At 39.3% G+C, this 23,128-nt stretch overlaps 1 protein-coding gene across 2 annotated transcripts in view; it reads left to right on the top strand.

Annotated features, from left to right (window-relative positions):
* Nucleotides 1-21,694, top strand: part of PAX3 (paired box 3) — a 74,232-nt gene extending 52,538 nt beyond the window's left edge. For both annotated transcript variants that reach the window (XM_014879511.2, XM_014879509.2), the window contains exons 6-9: nucleotides 7,314-7,479; nucleotides 8,577-8,791; nucleotides 19,385-19,631; nucleotides 20,151-21,694. In XM_014879511.2, the coding sequence (XP_014734997.1) occupies nucleotides 7,314-7,479; nucleotides 8,577-8,791; nucleotides 19,385-19,631; nucleotides 20,151-20,185 (663 nt within the window). In that variant the 3' untranslated portion in view covers nucleotides 20,186-21,694. The remainder of the gene's footprint in view (nucleotides 1-7,313; nucleotides 7,480-8,576; nucleotides 8,792-19,384; nucleotides 19,632-20,150) is intronic.
* Nucleotides 21,695-23,128: the final 1,434 nt, after the last annotated feature.

Raw genomic sequence — 23,128 nt, 5'->3', positions numbered from 1 at the left:
ATATTTCAACACAAGGTGTAATAAAGGGTTAAAATGCTCCCTGCAATTCTTCCTGCATCAGCTTTCCACTCAAGTACTGTTGAGCCCTTTCCCCCAGTGTTTGAACCTAGATGTGATGTGGAGCCAGGACAACCTCTTCTGCTGCCTCTTCCAAAGGCACTTGCTCTTCTCTGCACGTTAGATACAGAAGGAAGAGGAGAGTTTTTTGGTCTTGTGAGTTTATCAGATACAATTCAGATAGATAAGTGCAGTTACAAAGGAGGACCCTTCCTTTAAAAATGAAAAAAATAGTGATACTCTGGGAATTTGAAGTTAAAGATTTGCATATTTTGAGTAAAAATTGTAACCCTGCAGTACTTTACCCGGGCAGTTTAAAACCTCATTAAAACCATCATTATGCTGAAGTGCAGGCCCTTAAGGTGTGTGACCTGTTTTTGCTGACAATCTGAAGGCAAGTTTGAAAAGCGAATTTATCTCCAGTGTAGATCAAAAGCTTTTTCTGAGCTTTTTAACTGTGGAGTTACGGATTCTGTAACAAATGGTGCATCAGGAATGAAGTGGATAGTATCTTTTCTGGCCACTTTGATTCCCACATCAGGCTTGTTTTTAGACCTGGATGAAGTGGGCAAGCTTTGGCAGCAGCTTGGGATTCAGATTGATGCTAGAGAGTGTTTACATCAATCTTTTGGCAAAGGATTTTTAAATAAGGTTCAGGTTTGTCCTGTGGCTGGCCAGGAACCTGCCTTGGCCAAGGGGGGCTGGCCATGCAGGCAAATCTTTTGGGGCTGTGTGTTGATGGCAGGCATCCCAAATTACCAGAAATGTGGTGCATGAGACTTGTGTATTGGACCATGTTAAGGAGTGCCCCAGCTGTATGGATCCTTGGGGCAGGAGGCCCTGCTGTGAGAAGCAGCTGGCATATGGTCTCCCTGTTTAATTCCAAAATGCAATGGGAAAAATTTGTTTGGATTCTTTTTCACCCATGAATAATGGTGAAAAAGAAAGGAAAGTCAGGAAGAATTCTGAATCATTACTATTTCCCACCCTGAAGAGTTTCTTCTCAGCCAAATCCCAGTTTTAAGCTGATTTGCTTGAAGACATATTAAAAAAAAAAAGTTGTTTATCAACAAAGCATGTCTGAAAATTTAGGCAGATCTCTCCAGGCTACTAGCATGGAATTGAATGTTCCCATGTCAAACTTGTAATCAGCTTGTAAGCTATTGTAGAAACCTTATTATAACCTCAACAAATAAGTCCCAGGAGCTCAAATGTCTCGAATAGCTAGAAGAAAAACTATTAAAAAAATATATTTTAAATGTTGTGCTTGCATATTATTTTCTTTGCTTCACTGTGGTACAGGGAGTGAAAGAGTTTGGAGACGAGTGAGGGGAAAGGTGAGAGAAGAAGTTATGACTCTTGAGCTAGTAGTAAAGTTTAAAGACTCTGAAGGCCAATTTCTCAGCTTTAATAGTCTTTTCTCAGTAGAAAACAGTGAAAAGCACTCCCTGAGAAATCACTAGGGAGGGGGAATCTGTGCCAAAAAAAAGCCTTAACTTGCTTTCAGCTCCTCTGAAATGGTTTGAGCATATACACTGAACTGCCCAGTCGTATGGGAAGAAGAGGCAAAGGAATGTAGGATGGGTTCAAGAACATTCAAGACCTTTCATCAGATCTTTACAGTTATTCCTGATGTGGTTTATGGAGAATTTCTGATGCCTTTTCTTGAGACTAGACCTCTTGCATCATAAAAAGGCTAAAGAAAGAAAATGCTGTGTGCATCTTTGCAATAAATAACCCTGTAATTGCAGGTCCCCCCTCTCCTATAAAGGGGAAATTCTTATGGGTAAATTAACCAACTGCATTCATATGCAGGCCCAAGAGGACATTTTTAAATATAAAGGAAAAGAGGGATGTGATTTTGATTGTCTCATTCTGGTCCCTGCTGCCTAAGGGCTTTAATTAGTGTCACTTTAACTTTTAAATGCACAGTTCAATTTGCTTATTACTCAATAATTTTCAGAACTATTCAGCTGCAGTTTTTTAGAAGTATTTTTGTAGGACTGAGTCAAAGTTTTCTCAAAGAAACCTAAGAGATCCGAGTATGCTGGATCACACTGAGAGGTGGTTGGAAGTCCCTATTCCCTTTGGCACGGTCTAGTGGCTTTTTGGTCTGTGTTGGTTTTTTGTTTTATTTTGTATGTGGTGTATTGGGTTTCATTCTGACTTTCTTTGCTTTTTTGTTTGTTTGGTTTTTTGTTTTGTTTCGGTTTTCTGTTTTGGGGTTTTGTTTGGTGTGTTTTTCCCTTCTATTCCCACCCCCCCAGTATGTTTTCAAACAACTCTGGTTTCTAGCACACTGATAACTTGTAGTATCCTAAACAGCATCACTTCCCATCCCCATAAGGAGCAGGCTTTGGCAGGCAGGGAGCCCTCAGCATTATGACATTCCCACTGGTGGCCCTGGCAGGTTGCTCTCAGCAGGTTTGGGCACAGCTTTGGGATGCTGTAAGGGAACATGGTGTGCATCTGTATGCAGTGGACCTTATTCCTATGAGGGTGTGCAGGTGTCACAGTCAAGCTGATTTTTTCAACTAGTTGTGCTAAAAATCAATTATTTTTCTACTCTTTCTTCATTCTATGGCTGCTCCCTGGCAGTGCTCTCCCTGCAGCTCATCACACTGATACCATGGTGAGCCAGGATGGAAACTTGCCCTGCTGCAAAAAAAAAAAAAGAAAAAAAAAATAGAAAAGGGACCATAAAAACCTTACTTCCTGTGCACATCCTCGGGTGGCTGCTGAAATAAGGGAGGTCTGGCATCTGTAGGGACTGCGGGAGCAGACACTGAGGGTGTCTTTAGAAGTCACACTGCCATGTTTTGCAAAGGTAACAGAGTCAGCTCCTCCTGGGCTGGTGGAGCTCAGCTTTGTTTGCAGTTTCCTTCTTCAGCCTCCTCTCTTCCCGAGGCACCCCTGCTGCTTCTGGCACAGCACACGTTCTGTCCCTGGTGGAATATCCCCCGAGGACTCCGGCTTCCAGGATGGTCAGACTTTGTTTTGAACGTATGACCTTTGTGGGAAGGGAGAGGTGGGGAACAGTAGGGTAGAGGAGGCAGTTACCATGAAAAATATAATGAGGAAAAACCGAACCAACATCTCCCTCCCCCCGTCTAAAATCCATCTAAAATTAGAAGTGCCATTAACAATATATCAGTCTTTTGACTTTTGTGTTTCTGGCACTCATGCTTGCAACGGTCAGGACTTTGTATAACAAAATATCCACGGGTTTTTTGCAACATTCACATCTTGAATGTTTTGCCCTGTTGAATCAGAAATCTTTTTGCCTTAAAAGCACATAGAGCACTCTGTGTTTATGATCAGACTGTCGAAATGTCAAGGCTAATTACACTAGTGTGTTCCCAAGTGAATAAATGCATCTTCTAAAGAATAGCCTGTTGAGATCAACAAAATAAGATATTGGCACATAAGATATGATCACTTGCAAACTAGTTTAAGAAAAAATGATAATAAAAGACAGGATGCAAATATAAGGAAATAGAGATGGAAGAAACCTATTAGTTCACCTTATCCATCTACATTGGTGCAAAATACAGTTTTTATATTCTGTTGCAGAGTGATTTCTGTTTTGGTCAATCCAGTCTCAGGTGCTTGAAAAACTGGAGCCTCCAGTACTTAAAGCATTGCTTTCCTCTCTGCTTTGTTCTATATTTCATCCTCTTCAGTTCTATTTTTGAGATATAAATGTGGGCCAGACATTGGGATTCAAGTTTGTTTCCAAATCATCTGGATCATTTACATTCCATCTTTGAAAGCAACATAGGAATTGAGGAGTCCAAGCCTCACTACAGTGAGTGTGACTTGGCTTCTGTGCAGACATAGTTTTTGAATGCTTGGGTCCCTCAGCCAAGTCATGTTTCCTCTGTCCATTTTTAGATATTTAGAGTTTGATTTCTGTTGTGCTCACTGCAGGGTGGCACCTTCTCAAAGGATGACACTTGGGATCTCCTCCAGGGGCTGCTTAGTACTGGAAGCATCCCTGCAGCCAGGTGATGACTGTACCTCTGAAAAGGAGGTTGTGGGAGAACACGAGCATCCTATGAGGTCCTGCTAGATTTGAAAAGGCCACTCATAAGATGAGGATTTTGCCATATTAGTAGAAGTTGAAATCCACTGCACATAAGGGGACATTTGATTTAAATCATATTGGAAATGTACAAACAAAAGAAAATATTTCCCCAGGTGTTTACAATATGTTTCTAAGCAGACATATTGGCTTGTGGTGGCTGAATTTATTTTTAAGTCTTGAGACTTTAAGTCTTTAAGGCTTGAGATCAGCAAAGTTTTTCAAGATTTCTTTCGTGGTTGTAGTGTACATGGATTTTTCATGATCCCTGAGGATTTAAGAAATTAAAAAAATTCTGGACTCTTGACTCTGGCAACTGACTGTAGTCTAAGGGAAATATGATTAAAACCCTCAATAATTTAATTTGAAATAAAATAAAACAGCTTCTGAATAAAGCTTAGGATTTGACTAATTTTAATAATTGTTACATAAAACGTAAATAAAATATTTAGGTTTGAGTTTTTCAGGTTTCAGTTATTTAGTTTTTAGTAACTTTTTCTTGATTTGGTGACTTTTTTATTTTTGTTTTCTTATGTGCCTCTACCATTCCATAGCAATGAACTTGTGTGGTATTAGTGGCAATAAGTCTTCCTCTGCTGTCTTGAACTTGTTCTAGGGGTTTTGGTGAGTTAATCTGGGACTAACCCTGGTGCCAGTGAGGTTCCATCTGCCTTCCTGCCATCGGGGAAAGCAAGAGGCCAGTGCCAGAGGACTGTGCCAGTGCCATGTCACATGGGTGCCCATCAAGCAGCACCCATTTACAACATCCCAATTATACAGGACTGAGGTGACAACACACAACCTTGTTTCTGCACAGCCCAGCCAGGTTTCTGCACCCCTGCAGAGTCCCACTTAATATAATGGGGCTCCAGGAGGCAACAAAGCTCTGTGCAAGGATGTCCATTGTGTGGCTGCTGCAGACTTTTTCATACTATTGAGTGTGTCCCTTTCAGAGATGTCTAATACGTAGCTACAGTTGTGGAAAAAATGCAAGTCTACAAAATGAGCCAAAAATTTGTCCGTAAATAAAAATATAAAACTTGGCATTTATGTAAATTGCTTACTACTGAATTAAAGTTTGGGATCTGACTAATTTTAATAAAGATCTAGAGTTTGAAGGCAAATGCTTATCGGTGGAGAAAACAAAATCTTGTTGCCTCACTTTCCTGAGTGAAATCCATTCACATAACCAGTTCGTGTTCCCAAAGCACTTGGAGATCATGAGATAACCCTCTTGACCTGAAGAAGAGAGAGTGTCAAGGAAAAAAGCTGTAGTTAATGACCTGGGTCAGCTAATTACAGCAAGGTTTGCTGTTCCCTGATCACTCTTTGACCTCCATTATGCTTCCCAAGTGTTCTTTGGATCTTTAGCAAGGTCTCTTTCTTGCTCTACAGGCTGAATCTAGACCCATCCTCAATTACTGCTCATTGCAGGTTTTGCAACTCCACCCCAATGCCTTGTCCCTGTCAGCTGCTTTCCAAAATGGTTCATGTGGGGATGGGGGGTTAGTATGTACAGCAAAACAACAAGAGAGGGATTTGTGACATAGAACAGGGGCTCCACCTATCCCTCTGTCCTAGATCTTAAACTGGAGTGGGAGTGTATAATTGAGGAGTAGGTGTTGCGGCCAAAGGAGGAGGCAGCTGTGTGAACTGAGCATCTCATTCTGAAAAGAGGATGAAGTCAGAACAAACTACATGGTGACAGATGGCCTATGTCAGAAACCAGATGGCCCACTGAGTCCCACCACTCCTGTCATGAAATAACAGGCAGGGGAGAAGTCCACAATGTAGCCCAAAACGTGGTTTCCCTCTTGTGTGAGGGCCACTCATGGTTTATAAATGGTGTTACACTTAGAACCCCAGCCTGTGGTGCCTGATTCATAGGCCAGCAAGGGCTGCTTGCTGGAAGGGATACAGGTCTGAGTCCCATCTAACTTACACAAATACATCTATATGTGACTCATCAGCTAACATGCTGCAGCAGTTTTCAGCCCAGGCTGCCTTACAGGCTGTGCAGATCTACTTTATCAAATGTTAACACTCAGTTCAGGTCTTATCTAATTAATTGTATCTGTAGATGAGCACTGCAGCTGCTTCAGGGTGTAGGATTATGAGCAACTGGCGTCTTGTTTACAAATGTGTGCAGTCTCTGTTACCTTAACCAACCATTCTTTCCCTCAGTGCTCCACCATAGAGCTGAGAGTGTAATCAGAAGCCTGCTCTGAGCCCAAAACGAGGCAATGTGCTGGTACCCTGCTCTAGGCACCCCTGCACTGACTCCTTGTCCTTCCAATTTGTGATGTGTGCAATTATTATAATATCAAAATTAAGAAAAAAAGAATGTGTTTTGCAACTTCTGTTATGTCTGCATTTGTGATGTCTTGCCTCTTCGTATCTTGGATGTGGTAAGAATCATCCAAGACTTGGAAAACTTAAAACACAAACTGAGAATGATGTGAAGAAAAGCAGATTTATAGCTTAAATGTCCCACAAATCCAAACGCCATCTGGTTAGTGTGCTGTCCTGGGAACGAATTTCAAAGTGGTTCTGAAATGCTAATCTAGTACTGAAGTTCTGACCTACTGTTGTACATTTATTAAGATATGTTTTGTACATATGTGAATGCATGAAAACTTGCTGGGAGGGATTTGTGTATTTTTTACATGGGGCTTGTATTTTTCTAATTAAAAGCTTAAGGTTCTGTTGGTCATTAGGGCAATATAGTAACCCAATATATAAGTATGTGCACCTTCTAACAGTGCATTAAGCAATGCTACTAACTTGTCAGCAAGTTAAAGACAATACAGTACAGACTAAATGGCTTTGTCTGGCACTTAGATTAAATGGAGAGGTTTGCCCTTTTTCCTTAAATCTGGCACAATAATGATAGTGATTAAAAATACTAAAGCTTGAAAGAGTTGCCAGCTTTTTTCTCAGGAGAGGCTGAATTTGAGAGGAAACTAGGGATCAGAATTCCTGTGTTGAATCTGTTGGACCATAGAAATGTGTGCCAAGGGCACCTTTCTTGTCTAGGAGCACTGAGTTCAGTGTGCATCTCCTGCATCTCTCATCTCAGACACTGAGCGCGTTTGAAATACAAAGCCGTTATTTCTGATACATCTGTATTAAATGTGCAAAAATCAAATGTTCATATTTAAAACATTTGCAGGTCTGGTTTAGTAATCGTCGTGCCAGATGGAGGAAACAGGCAGGAGCCAACCAGCTGATGGCTTTCAACCATCTGATCCCTGGAGGGTTCCCCCCCAGTGCCATGCCGACTTTACCGACGTACCAGCTCTCTGAGCCCTCCTACCAGCCCACCTCCATACCCCAAGGTACAGTAGCCCACAGGTACTTGGTTAAAACAGTGTTACAGGGGGGGTTTCCTGTGCTCATCCATTGTAGAAATATTTTCTTTCCTAATGTGTTGGTTAATTTAGGGTCTGACTCAGGGGGGACCCTTCATGCCTGCTTATTTTAAGAACGTTAGGACTCAGATTTATTTTGTTGCAAGAAAGGAGTGGTTCCATGTGAAGGGTGCTCTCCAGAGAAATAATCACCTTCTGCCCAGCAGATGTGCAGCTTTGGTAAAGTGATGGACACTCATTCCTGTCCTGCCACTGCATTGGACTGCTTTGCTGGAAGTGTCTAGTGTGATGTAGAAGGAGATGGGTGCATTCTGTCTTTGTTGTGACTATCAGCCATGGAGCATTGGAACTTCTGTAAATACTCTGAATATTTATCTGATGGTGAAAAAAGCAGCTATTCAGACTACCTTGTTTCATATCAGACGGTAGCCAGTCTCAGTAGGATAAAAATGTTTCTTAATGTTATCAGAAATTCTGTGAACTTTGATGGATTTGAGTGGGAGGGGACAGACCCTCAAATCTAGGCTTTGTTGTATTTTACTATTATATAAAAACCTTATGAGTGAGATTTTATAAAATAAGTTATGTACTCTTATTGCTTCCTCCTTGAGATTTGCATCCTAACTCTTGGTGGAGGTTCTAACTGAGGGAATTTTTCAAAGCCCAGGGCTTCTCCCATCCATTGCTTGACTTGATACAAACCATGGTGGGATTTCTGATCCGTGACTAGGACAGGAAAGCCAGTCTTATAAGTAAATAAATATTTTCCTTTACTTTTATATATAGACATATATAAAAAAAATACTGCTGACAATATGTGCTCACTAATGGTTGTCTTAAAACCACATGTCTGTTGTTATGATATTTACAGTCTGTTTAAGAATTTTTTGTGTAAACTCACAGGCTCTTTAAATATACAGCTATATTATAGATTTACTTTTCTTCTTAACCAGTATTTAGATGCAGGTTCTGATGCAGTTCTCTTAAGCTGAGCTTCACATAATGAACTTATTATGCCAGAAGTAAAGGAGGAAAACATATCAACATGTTTCTTCTGCTTCCAGCCGTGTCTGATCCAAGCAGTACCGTCCATAGACCTCAGCCTCTCCCTCCAAGCACTGTACACCAAAGCAGCCTCCCTTCCAACCCAGAGAGCAGCTCTGCCTATTGCCTGCCCAGCACCAGGCATGGATTTTCCAGCTATACAGACAGCTTTGTGCCTCCGTCCGGGCCCTCCAATCCCATGAACCCTGCCATTGGCAATGGCCTCTCACCTCAGGTCAGTCCTGTGTTTTCAGACAGAGGATTTGCTGTATACCAGAACCAAAGAGTCTATTCCCTCAGGCCACAGTATAATGAATTGCCAAATTTAAACCATAATGTATTCTTTATACAAGCCACATGATTTCAGTTTGCTGGTTTCCTTTTTTTTCTTTAATTTTTTTTTTCCTCCTACTGGCTGAATGAAGAGTCATAGCTTATATTAATTTCAACTGATTTATAATGGAATCATGCAGGCTTCATGTTTGCGTTCAGTTGTCAAGCATTTGTAATGTTGTAATGGACTGCTCTTCTCCTGAAGATCCATGGCTAGGTACAGAAAACAGATCTTGTATTTTTTCTGTGAATAAAATATCTCATAAAAATAACCTCATCAAGATTTTACCAACTGGTCCAGGAAAATTATGGACAAGTTGCATGAGGAGAGTTCCAAGGACTGAGAAATGTGTATTGAGATGAGCTATAATCGAGTTATAAATACATAAATTAGGAGTATTACTGCTCTTTGGCAAGATATAAAGGCATGAATACCATAATTGTTTTTCTAATTTGCGTGAGCTCTTTTAAGGAAATCAGGTTAATAAATTGCCTCGATAATTGAGTGTCAAAAGATTGGTTACATTTTCCTACACACGGCATCTGTCTGAAGCTGACATTATTAGTTAAAGCTTGAGTAGATGGTAGTTTATTTTATTAGCAAGAGCTTTCCAGGTGCTTGGGAAGAGATGTCCACTAAATTCTGAGGAGTCACAAAGAGGATACAATCTATAATTACAATCAGGAATCTCTTCAGGGCTGAAAGTGAGAGTTTTAACAGCTTTATCTGCTTTCTACTCTTTTTTCCTCTCAGTGGTTAGAAAAACAGAGAGAAGCTCAGAATGACACAAATGAAAAGTGAAAAGACAATTATACTCAATTACACACTAATCACTGACTATCACCACTGCCTAAGCAGGGAGAGGGCATTCTAATAGGCAGAAAATGAGATTTTAATGGCACAAAGGGTGGCCAAAATAACGACTCGTATATCTTTGCCTCCTTCGTTTTCTTCAACTTGTGGTTTGCATCTCGGGAGTGCAGTTCCTGGTTCCTGTGCAACGGTGATAACTCTGTGCAGCTGAAAAGTTCAAAGGCACTGGAGTTGAAAAGAATGAATAACAAAGGCAATGAAATAAACATTTTTGCCCAAAGGCAGAAGTTCATAAACCCTTTTTTGTAACGGTAAATGTAATTAAGATTCACAGATTCCTATAGCATAGAGTGGGGTACAAAACTTTATGGCTTGAAACCTCAGGAAAAAAATACCAATAGAAAAACAAACGGATGTACTTCCAACAAGACTTGAATAGATTTTGTTTGAAAGAATTCTGATTTCTAAGTGCAAACTTCAACAAAATCCATGACATTATAGTAGTTGTTTCTTTCTTTTTTTTTAATGGCTAGTTTCATAGTGTGTAAGGCTTCCACATTTTGGACATAATTATCTATCTGGTTTTCCATGTCAATCCATAAAAAGCAGTTGTTAGTACCAGTTTAAATGTGTGTTGGTTCTGGCTATGGAAAATGTGATCTTTTTTTTTTCCCCTTTCACAAAGCTTTTATTGTCTGTGACACAGAAGTGGGAGCACAACAGTAAAGAAATCTTGTGATGGCTGGGCAAAATGGGACAAAAATGTGAGGCCAGGTCTCCTCCTGCCAAAGTCTTGCTGATTTGAGGTCTGATGTAATCAAAAGGAGATTCTGTGCGTTTTTGCACCCAGCCCTGTCTTTACACTAGGAGATTTCTGTTGTTTGTTTATTTGTTTGTTTGTTTGTTTGTTTTCCTTAGACTTCTGAAATATTTTTCTAACCCAGTGTTTAGCACTTCTGGCTGTGTCCAGCAGCTCTACCAACAGGTTTAGGGGGATGCTGATGCCTCTAAAGCTGACATAGTGCTTTCATTGCTCAGTGCACAGAGGAGATTACTTATATCCATTTAGATTTGGAACAACTTCTTGGCAACTGTACGATTACCTTCCACAGAAGTTCCCATCAAACAAACAAATTAAAAACCCAGACCTAAATTAATGTAGCATTACCAAGAACTCCCCTATATCAGTTCTGGTGCCTAAACAATGAGTTAGAGACATGCATAAAATGCAGAGACGTATAAAGTGACACACTTAGACTTTGTGTTTATATAATGCAGTAATACAGCCTCAAACATGTAAATTATGTGCAGCAAATTGTGGGACTGTAGCAAACCAGTGAAACTCTTGATGCCCAAAGGAGCCTCAGCTGCTGGTCACAATGCTGGTGTGTGAAATATCCCCTAGTTGTGAGGGGTGTCACTGTGCATCCCCTCTCCATGCTTCCTCAGGACTCTTCCTGAGGTGCTGAAAGAGAAGCTGAGGTAAGGAGAAGTTGAAAGCTAGCTCTGCATTTGGAGTTTCATGAAAAAGAGAAACAGGAGTTTTCCTGCTGAGTGGGCATGTTGCACTGCCCTGCCTGTGTGCCTGGAATTTAGATGAGAAAGAAAGAGGGTCTATTTACTAGCCAGTGCATTTGTGACCACAATAAATCTGGGTGTGTGAGCAATTACCATAATGTTTCCACCCATCCATGTGTCTCTTGCAGTCAAGCACTCCTGACAAACTGAGTCTAAAGCTGAATTTGTGGTGACTGTAGCACGGAGGGGGAAGGGGAGCTTTGTCTGAAGCCCAGATAATATTTTGTGATTTAAAAAAAAAGCCCTTACAACATATAGAAAAAAATCGAATACTAAGATACTCAGGATTATATTCTTAGCAGACTTAAACCTTTCTCCTCTTTGTCATCGATTTATTACAAATGAGGGTCTGACACAAAGACGCCAGGGAAGGTTCCATTATAACATTTTCTTGAATATGATGGACAAATATGGTGTTTAAGGCAAGCACTGGTGAAGGCAGAAGACAAGCAGAGACACCTAGGATGATGTGATTTTATTTTTATTGTGTTAGCCTTGAATTTTGGGGTGAGAGGGGACTGTATTTCTCAGTTCTAGGAAACAGAGTGCTCCATATCTGTCTTGCAAGCTAGGTGTTGAAAATTGTTGATCTTGTTTAAAAATATGAGGGAACAGAAAGAGTTCCATCTTATTTAATATTTTTTAACATCAGGACAAGATCTGCAGATATCCTTCAGATGACTGATGATTCTCCTTGCTCATCTGGTTTATTCATTACTACCTGGATGTAGTGAAAGAACCTCTGTCTTGCAGGCATGCAATGGGTTGACTTTTGCTGGAAAAAGTCAGGGATTAATGTCTTGGGGAGCTGGCAGCCTGAAGTGTTTGTATTTCATGAAAAAGCAACTCAGCTGCAAGCATGCCATCTCAGCCAGGGCTCTTTAAATATAATGTCAGAAAAGAGATTATTAGTGTGTAATATATGTAAATTGCATATTTTTATGTTTTCTATGCCTATTATGCAGCTTCTTGCCTGTCATGCATACATTTATGGGAATATTGTATTTCCTTTTCAAATTAGGTTTTAGTTGCTCAGTGAATTTTCTTTTGACAAATGTTTTTGAACTCAGAATTATGAGGGGATAGCATATCTGGACGTTAATGTATGTATACAGGACTTAGGCATGCTTTTCGATTGGCGTGGCACTTTATGATTAGTGGCCATTGCTGGCTTTTTGCTGCGAAGCAGAACAGTGACTGCAGAAACACTTGTCTCACAACTGCAGGTGTATGGTCTTAGTAAAGGGCAGATTGTTTTAAAGACAGGATATCAGTATTTTGAAGTGCTTCATTTAAGATAAGGAAAAAAGGCTTTTCCGGTGTACATCGGCATTCCCTGACCTCCTCATGTGCTTTTTATTAGTGTCAGAGCTGCAGTTTGCCCTACACCAGGTCAGGCAGTTTGCTGGTTTTGGAGAGTGCTGTTCTGGCTGCTGTAGGTTCAAGTGGAGCAGCAATCCTCTGCTTGGATTGCTGCCCATGAGACCGTGTGCTTCCTGCACTTAGCCTAGAGGATATTTAACCTGTAGGATAATCCAGGCTTAAACAGCACTTCAGTTTTAAGATTTTACTGGGAGAAGAACAAATGTCTGTAACTTGTCTCCTGCTAGGCATAATTTTTTTCCTCCTTGCCCTCTAGAAAACTTCTCAGATCTACTCTTTCCTCTTCCTTGCCTTCTCCGTGCATAATTGAATCAAACCCATAGCTTTAAAGGCTGCAGTTTTAAAATGGGAAGTGGATTGAATATTGAATGGGCTGTGTAGGAGATCGTAACAGTCTTTAACAAAGTTTGCAGTTTCATGCCATTACCTGGAGCTCAGGAATAATCTTGATAAGAAAATCCCAAACTTTTCTGTGAACAGTAGTAAAGAAGCAAGCTGTTTCAAGGTTTCTTTCTTCTACTGTCAAAACATTTCACTGCCTGAGTTTAAGAGTTACCCTGTAACTCCTTTTGGGGAGATAGATCTTAGGCAATGAGCTTCTCTTAAGTCTTTGAGTGCACTTGGTTTTCATTAACCTGATGTATGGAACTGATGGCCGCTGTCGAATCAGTTAGATATGTTCATATTGTCTTGTTAACTCTGTTTTTAAGGGAGGCACAGGGCTAAAAATTTTCATTCCTTCATTAAGAGGGGCAAGAGCAGTGAAAAAAAGCAGCTATTAATTCATTATACTTTCCCCTATACCTTCTGTTGGATTACCTTGGTCTGGTTGCCCACAGAAACATTTCATTTGGGTTCAAGTCCCAGAGCAATGAGAAGCTCATGATCTTTGGCACAATGCACTTGGCTTTGAGAGCTCTTTGCTTAATGACCCAAGAACATGAGACAGGGCACGGATTTCTTTGTGAGTAAGAAAATTAATTCACATGATATAATCTTCATGAACATGAGTTTTTGTTTGTTTTTTTTTTTAATTTAAAAACAGAAGTTCAGACAATGGTGTTGATTATTTTTCGTTTCTGTGAGTAAAATAGATGAGATTCAATAGTTTTGTAATTGTTACTGCGTAAAAAAAAGTATTATTTAGTTTGTAAATACACAAATATTTTATATTTTATATAAGTGTATATTTATAGGTAATATACTATACATACTAAATACATTAATACAGCAGAAAAAATAAAGAGGTGACTATGTTTTTGAATTTCCACCTTAACTGTTCTTTTTTGCTGTCAGCCATAACAAATCCATACATCCCAGTTGTTGAGGGAAGGTGTGTGAGAGCTGAGCTAGTGACAGCTGGGCTGGTGTTCATAATGGCCAGAATAATTCTTTTGTGTTTGGGGCTGAATAGAAGGTGGGAGGAGGAGAGTTCACAGGCAAAGAGCAACATAATACCAAATTTTGGCTTGTTATGAATTCTTTTGAGTAATATTGCCATAGCTGAGCATTTAAAGTCATGAGACTACAGTCTCTGAGACTGCCTGAAAAAGTTATGAGATGTTTAATTGCATCAATGTGCTTATATATTCATAAATTATGATTATATGTTCACCTTTGAGCTTTGTTTTACCTTTTCAGTCATCTTTGGTTGCTTTTCATACCAGAGGCTCAAGAATTAGCTGATTTTAGGATTATTCTGGTGATGTTACCAAGTTCTGGGACTGTGATATAGCACTTTAAAAAAAGACATGAGTTTTGTGACAGACTGTAATAATGCTTTGAAAATTGGTAATTCTGTATAGCTAAAAATGTATTTAATGAAAGAATCAAGTTATCCTCCTAATGATCCTTGATGTGCACCAGTGCACCTTCTCTAATTCCTTTGTAGGTACCAGTGATACCTAGTGGTATGAAATCATTGTGAGGTCTCATTTGATATGAGCATGCAGAGGGTCAGATCATCAATGTCCAAAGGCAGTACATTTGCTCATATTTTTATCAACCAAGTATGTGGTTGCCAGCTCTTGCCATTTGCCAAAAAATTACTTTCTGTCGGGTTTCTTGCATTCAGTAGAAATACTTATATATAAAGTGAATCAGCAACGTGGTTCTAGGATTGTATAGATATAGATCCATATAGTTAATTAACTTTAATCCTCTAGAATCTCTCATTAGAGTGCATGGTAACAGTCCTCTTTGTGTTCTTTCTTGTGCAATATTTCGTTTTCTGAGAGATTTCTCTACAGTGAGGAGTTAACAGCAGGTAATGCCATTCATCTCGGAAGGAGTTTGAAATTTTCAGTGTTAGTGATGAATGAGGGTATCTGACCCACATCTGTTTTACATTAGAATGGAACATTGCCCTGACATCGTTAGGAGCATTTGTCAAGATTCCCTGGACAGAGCTTCTGTAAATTACATGCTGCAAATGTGTCAGGGTCAGATAAGAGGATATCATTAACTGTGCTAAAGTTTACTCATGGTTCTGTCAGTTCAACTTAATATGTTAACTGCCAACCATTTTCCTTGAGCTGTTTCATTAAATCTTTCATTCACAGAGGGGAAAAATAGTATCACTGTACCCAAAAAAATATTGCACATGTTCTTTTCTCATAAATCATATTAATTGCAGGCATGGTCACAAAGCATATTGAACACAAGCATGCGTAAATGAATTAAAACATATGAGAATTGGATTGTGCCTATGGAAGGTCCTACATCCTCCAGTACTAACCATGTTAACAGCCAGAATGTTTCATTTCAATAAAAGAAGCTTTTTTTTTTTTTTTTTAGTTTAATGGCCTTTACTTTGGTGATAATAGTAGTATTTTCCAACAGCTGATAATGGACCAGACATTGTGTTCATGCCTTTAAGGCTTTCATCACTCCAGTTCTCTTTCTCCATCTATCCTCAGCTGGTGATTCTATGCTGACTCCACCAGCCAGGGATTTGTCCTAATGAATATTTTGGATTGCTTCAGATGTGTTCTCTAAAAACTTCCGCAGACTTTGGTTATTATGGTCCACTGTGTTCTGTTCACTTATTCCTAATCTCACCTTTGTTTTCTAAAAGAATGATATTATCAATTATATATTGTATTTTATTGTATAAGCACAAAGGCTGTGCATCAACATTCCTCTGTTTGTTTTGTAAAAGGTGAGAACAAAATATATGTAGCTATATATGTAGTTAAATACTTAAATCTGATTTTTCCCCCTGCATTTATAGGAGTTCTACTCTAAATTAATTTAATAGTTACTGTATCACTTTGATGTGGTGTTAGCTCAGCCCTTGGATTCTGGGTCAGTGAGGCTGATAATTATGAATTTAGCTTTCCCAACATGATTTAGAAGGAAGCACATATTTTCCAGTAATTTGGATGGTATAGAAATTGAATACATTTTTTTTTCTACCTTCATTATTATAAAGCAATCATATCGGTTTACTTCCTTAGAACTATACTGCTTCAAACCCACAGAAGATCTGAGCTGCAAAATCCAGATCCTTGTGTGTCTCCTGTGCAGCGCTAAGCTGAGGGTGCTGAGCATCTTGCAGACATGGCCCGTTAATGGATTTCTAATTGATTAGGTGAAAGTTAGCCATGCCCTTCCTGTAACTCCTTGTATGGGTGAGAAGGTCATGGCACATACCGCAGCAAAGACTCCTGCCCTGAGGCTACTTCCCTTAGAGCTTTCAAAACAGACATGACCAAAAATCGAATTATTTAGATACTAATCAACTGCAGGATGATTCTGAAAGACTCTGAGAAGAAATTTCTGGGAAGTTGGTTACTGTTCAGTTTTCTCCAGCTCAGACACAGATGGCTCAGTTAGTTCTGCTCCAGAATATTTACTAGGTGCATGTCCACTAATAAAATGATGCCTAATTATTTTCAAATTTTAAAAAGTTAATCTCAACAAACACTAATTTTAGTTTGTCAAAGAAAAGAAATCTCTATCCACATAGAGTTGCTACTGATGTTTGAATGGTGTTTGAGACTCTGTCTGGACCTAGGTTTAAATTTCAAGACAAATCTTCAATTTAAAATAGCTTCCAATATGAAAGTTTTTGTACTCACTCTTTTTTCTGGCAAAGTCCAAATAATTTTGTCTGGGTTTTATTCTATTGAAATGTTAATTACAAAACCCCCTCTAGTTGAAATACAGTTGGTAAAATAGTTATTTACCCAAAACAGCAATTGGTGATAAAAGTGCTGGCAGGTAGAGCATGTGATGTGAGAGCCCTGAGGCAGAGAAGAGTTTCCCTGTGACATGAGCCCAGCCCAGCTCCTTCTCCCTGCTCTTGTCTTGTCACAAAACATGAGGAAGTTCTGTAAATATTGGTGGCACATTGGCCCTACATGGGAATGGAAGGGGTTATGCACTTGAGATTTCTGATAACCCCATGTGCAGCTTAAATCATAGTCAAAACCACGATACTCCTGCCAACATAAATATTTCCCAAAGTAGTAATTTTCAATGTAAATATTTAAGTTATCCCTTTTTTTTTTTGTAGTTCATTCTCTTCTTTTAACTCTATTAGTGTTAATTTCAAAGGGCAAGGATTAATATAAGCCAAATGAACAGAGTTTCTAATACTGTGTCCTGCTGATGCAGTGTCAGGTCATTAAGCATGCTACATTTTGGACCATATCAAATTCCACAGTTATAAGGAAAATATCTGGAATTTCTGAAACAGAAAATCTTGCTAAAATAATAAAAATTTTAATAGTTTTCAGAATCAATTTTTAGAACAAAAACTTGAGAGCCTAGTATTTTCAACTTTTGGGGAGTTTTGGCACAAAATTATGTAACATGATTTTTCAATCTCTGGTGATTTCAGAGTTGGCTTTTTTATTATTAAACCCAAGTTCTTTCAACAGGTTTTGGGCATTGAATGTATTTGTGGAATTAAATAGAAAATATCTTACATCCTGAATCCAAATTAATCTTGTTTTTATAACTTAAAAGTTGCAATATTTCAATATCTGAATGCAGTCTTTGCATATATTTTGGAATTTCTTTTTGCATGAGTGCTTCAGTTTGTGAAACATTCAGCAAATATCACCAGTTAAACTGATGTTTTTCAGCTCAGTGAATCAGAAGTGAACATTCCAGTGCCATACGTAGTATCTGAACTTCTTTCTCAGCATTTTTTTTCCATTGAGATATTTTGAGTGCATTTGATGCAAACATACTTTGTGTTCTCAATGCCGGGGTCTGGGTTTCTCTTTCTGAACCATTCTGTTTCTACCTCTTGCTCTTTTCCTAATCAGACATGTAAAAACTGGGTAGGTGTTCTTTCCTACCTAAATCGCTACCCCTGGATCTTGTTTCATCTATTTATTAAAAAAAAACCCAAACCAACAAAAAACCAAACGACTCAGAGCTAGAAACACAAGCTCCCTGCAATAATAATACCTTTTAGTTTGTGATGGAAAATAAGTGCAATTCCAGGAGGAGCATCAGAACTTTAGGAAATACATATATTCTTATGAGGTTTAATTTAGTCTTTAAAAAATAGATTCCAGTTTTTAAAAAGTCTCTTTAGTTTATGGCAAGAATTACTACAAAGCAAAATGATTATCAAATAGCATGTGTCAGATAATTGTAATGCCTTTTAGGAGCAAGAACAGCCTGTAAATTTCACAATATGCAGTTTTGGCAGAAGCTGTATGTCACCCACCCGTTAGAAGCTGCAGAATGTTTGTCAGGCTCTGAAGTGCAATTTTACTTTTTCAGCAAAAGTAAGCAAATCTCAGTCATAAATTTATTTTCAGTGTTCTATAGTGGTGGGCCAGGAAAGGGAGTGTTCACTAACCTGTAGTGGGAGAGATTTTTGAACAACAAGAACTTTTCACTGTAGTTTCATGCTTGAAAACGCAGATGCTTTTGAAAATTTTTTTTCTTGCTCTTCTACTGGAAATTATGGCCTAGGGCTTTTGTAGGGACAAGCATGTATTTTCCAGTAAACTCTTTTCAGCTACTGATTTCGTAAGTGTCCCTGTAGAAGCAGCTTCATAAAGGAGTCACAGCTGACTTGAAGTTGCTCTGGAGTGCCTGACCCTTTCTGTTGTGTCTCCTAACTCAGATGATGGAACCAATAACTGGTGTTATGACCAGCACTTTATTCTTGCACATTCATTTCTTTACAGCCCACAGGGCATGCAGCAGTGGAGGTACAGTTGCTCTGCCCATTTCCCAGCTCCCAGAACATCCAAACCCACTGGGGTTCTTTGTTACTTCCATCAGTAGTGCTACTGGGATCTGCTCCAAACTGATTTCATTGTAATGGCTGCTGATCTTAGAGAAGAAAATCATGTGAGCTTTTTCATAGCTTTTTATGTTTGTAGATCATGCAAGACATCATGGTTAAACAGCTTTCTTTTTGTTCCCTTATAATTTAGTCCTCAAGGAATAAACATCTGCAGAACTCTCAGCTGGGGCTGAGATCAGGCACTCTAAAACTGTAAAAGTTTTAAAAAGTATTATTCCTTATTTGCCCCAATATCACTTCTTATTGCTTGTTAGCCATCAGATTTTGGTGGATGATGCAACCAAATTCTACTTCCTTTTGGGATTAGCTACTCAAACCACTATTCAAGTATCAAGTCTACCTGGTTTAGGAAATCAAATTATAGATGTGAGAATTTCTGTGGTTCGGTAAGTAATGCAGTTCTTCATATATTTTAACTCTTTCTTTATTCTACCTCTCAGGTAATGGGACTCTTGACTAACCACGGTGGTGTGCCTCACCAGCCCCAAACTGATTATGCCCTGTCCCCTCTAACTGGGGGCCTGGAGCCCACCACCACTGTGTCAGCCAGCTGCAGCCAGAGGTTAGACCACATGAAGAGCTTAGACAGCCTGCCTACATCCCAGTCCTACTGCCCACCGACCTACAGCACCACGGGATACAGCATGGACCCCGTCACGGGCTACCAGTACGGCCAGTACGGCCAAAGTGAGTACGGCACATTGGCACCGGGAAGGGCACCCAGCCACCAACAGCCTGTGCTGGCTGCCTGGCTCTGAGCAAGGCAGGTCTGAGCACACATCCTCAGGGCTCGCTGCTACTCCTCCTCAAAGCCATGCACTGCTGAGATAGCTGATTGTTCGAGCAGGATTTCTGCTGCATAATTATTTTCTTAAGTGATGTCAACAACATCTTGATGTTATTAATTGTTGAGACATGAAACCTGATTGCCATTAGGTAAAACATAAGGGTTGTCCAAAATGAAATAACCGCTGGCATTCCACTATTAGAAACACATGTTCTTAATGAGGTCAGCTCAAGAATCATTACAGTATATAATCCCAGATACATAGAGTTTTGTCAAACTTGTCCTAGGAATAAAAATATTAGTCCCTTTCCTTTGATATATCAGTATTAAATATGACATTGTCAACCTGTAGTTGGCATGGCCCCATGCTGTGAGGTTGTCACAGCATGACTTAAAAAGCTTCTCTTGCTTTTTTGCAGGTGCCTTTCATTATCTGAAGCCAGATATTGCATAAATGAACTGTCCACTTCAAGTTAAAGCTGGTCTTGTTTTCCGGTCTCACTCCAAGGCTTGGATATGAGGGATCTTCTCAACACAGTGCAGCCTAGACTGGGGCAGTCCCACTGAGAGAAACAAGCTTGTTATGTTCTCTCCAGTCACAGCTTTTAGTAGACTTTTGAAGGCTGGACAAAGCTATACAGAAGACAAAGGCCAAAAGCAATAATGAATAAATGTGACATGCTTCATTATGAGTGGGTATACAAAACAGAGCAGTATTTAACATCACAGCCTGGCAAACATTCCATTTTTTTGTTGTTGTTGAAATTAATGTGCATTGATTGGGACAAATGGAACATTTTGAAACTAAACTTAGAGCAGTTGAGCTCTGTGTACTCTTACTCATCTGACATCCAGTGCTGACTTTAGTCTAACTTTAAAACAGCTCAGTTTCTGAAGCAAGGTTGAGAGAGCCTCTCACTGTACACACTGGAAATTGTCATCAAGAGGAAACGTCACCATCCCTAGGAAGCTGGATATGTGTGAAAGACTTCCCGAGCAACTCATTGGTTACCTTACCATGCTTTTGTAATCACCTTGTCAATAAATGTCACTCACAGGTTTTGCTTTACCTAGAGAGGAGATCTTGTGTAACATGAAACCCAGATTTTACCTTTTTGTATGTGTTTTCCCAGTGTGTTTTACCTTTTTAAACAAGCATGGGAGACAAAAAACCCCACCAACAACGCGGCTGATTTTTCATAACTGCCTAGCAATGTGCAATACTGTGTACCTCACACAAACTTTGGGATCATCCAAAGTCATAGATATAGAATCAGAACTATATTTTTGCAGGTACTTTTATTTTTGCAGTGCATAATTCCTGATGATAAAATACAGAAATGTTGCAGTCTGCTGGATTACTGAAATCCAGCTTGCTAATCATGATTTAAAGGTCATCTTCAGGAGAAAATACGAAGAAATGATTACGTTTACATGTTTTTAGTGATGTACAGGACATAGACAGAGATGGACCTGTATTTGACACATCTGTTTAAATTATACAGCGATATTCAATATAGAAAGTATAATTATAGGAACCAAGGTTTACAAGAAGTTTGCATCGTGACATTTTAGAATGTCAATAAATTTGTGTTTTGTGATGTTGAGAGGAAGAGGATGATGGAAGGCAGGATTATTTATTTCTCTCTATTCTTGGAACAAAGAGGGAGGCAGAACACAAATACATTCCTTTTAGAGTTAAGGACTATGAAGTAGTGAGTTAGACTAGGTTCAGTACAGAGGTTAGGTCACACAATGGTCTTAAGGGTGATGGAAAAAATGAAATATTATCTTTGTGTTGCAGCCTCTACAACAAAATGTGTTGTAAAAAAAAGAAAACCCAAACAAACAAACAAAAAAAACCACAACAAAAAAGAAAACAAAAAAAAATGTCTTTCATGTAAAAAGTTCAGTAAATATTTACTATTTATAATGAATAAACATTATGAAGACTTTCAAAGCACTGATGATTTTGTCCTAAAATGTAGTATTGTGATAAATACATTGATACATTTTAATCTGAATATCATGAAGAAATAAACCATGTTATCTTCAATGCAGACTGTATTCATTACTTGAGTGTATTCTGCACATACCCTGGGCTGTGGGAGCATTGGGCAGCCTCTGTGCCCAGGTACTGCTTGTGTGGAACTCTGTGTGTGTCTGTGTGTGTGAGATAATGAACTTTGCATTTTCTGAGTGCTGTGGGTACCAGTAGTACATCTTCCCAACAGGGGAAAAGCCCTTGTCATGCATTCAAAAAAAACAACAAAGGTTTAAAGCCAGCACAAGTAGGGCAACTGGGATGGCTTCAGAAAATGCAGAGATTTTGTAATCAATTGTGGGCGCTATCTGTCCTGAATTATTTTTTTTCCTCAGAAACCTCAAGAATTTTTAATAGGCCTGCACACAAGCTGATTGTAACATGGGGAAGAGACCTTTCAAAATGGGTGGAGTAAATTTTACTGCCACATCAGTGTGCAAGGGAATTTTACTTCATCCGAGGCTTGGTGAACTTTAATTTCCTCACTATTTTGTAGGGGATGTAACCACCTTCAATATATTTCTCCCTTTTTCCACGTGCATTTTTATTTTGTTCTTTTAAGTCTAGCCCTCTTTCATCAGAAAAGGAAGTAATACATTTATTGAAAAGAGGACATTAAAAATGCTGAAAAATGGGGAAAGGAGATTTTTTTCCAGTTTCTGTTTCTCTGATACACTTTTTAACTTCTGAGACAATTAAAATTTAAAACTGTGTTGTTAACAACTATTGCCTGCTCCAAACTGCTTTTTTTCTGATTTTTTTCAATGTTGCTTCAAAAGACTTGACCCTTGACAATTGTCTCCTGTCCTAGGCTTGCTGCAGAGGCCACATAAACTTCTATTTCCTCTTTTCTGCAAAATACTGGATAGAATCCTGCTTGTTTGCACAGTTTGGAACTGGGTGATGAGTGCTCCTTCCCAGGAGGAGGGCACTCTCATCACAGGGTGGTTGAGAAATGTGACCTTCCTTTTCTCCTCCAGCAGCTGCAGGGGTGGGAGAGCTGTGATTTCTCCCAGTGCCCTCAATCCCACAGAGGTGCTTTACTGACCTCACGTTAGGGAATGGGAATTTTGGCTGCTCCTTCCTCTTCTCAAGGGTGTCCCAAACACTTTCTTGTGTGAGAGCCTAATGCAGAGCAGGAGAGACTGCAAACAAGGCAGGGAGAAAAGGCCCTGTCTCTGTCCATGGTGGAGGGCTGGAACTGGATGATCCTTAAAGCCCCTTCCAACCTCAACCATTCTATGATTCTTTGAAAATCACTCATTCTTCTCACAGTCAAGCCATGCAGTGGAGAACTGGGAAGAGCTCTTGTCATGGGAAAGGAGGAGCCTGGGGCAGAGAGTATTTTGATTT

The sequence above is a fragment of the Sturnus vulgaris genome, chromosome 10 (assembly GCF_052056855.1).
Source record: "Sturnus vulgaris isolate bStuVul1 chromosome 10, bStuVul1.hap1, whole genome shotgun sequence".
Taxonomy (NCBI): domain Eukaryota; kingdom Metazoa; phylum Chordata; class Aves; order Passeriformes; family Sturnidae; genus Sturnus; species Sturnus vulgaris.
This window is presented reverse-complemented; position numbering and strand designations above follow the sequence as displayed.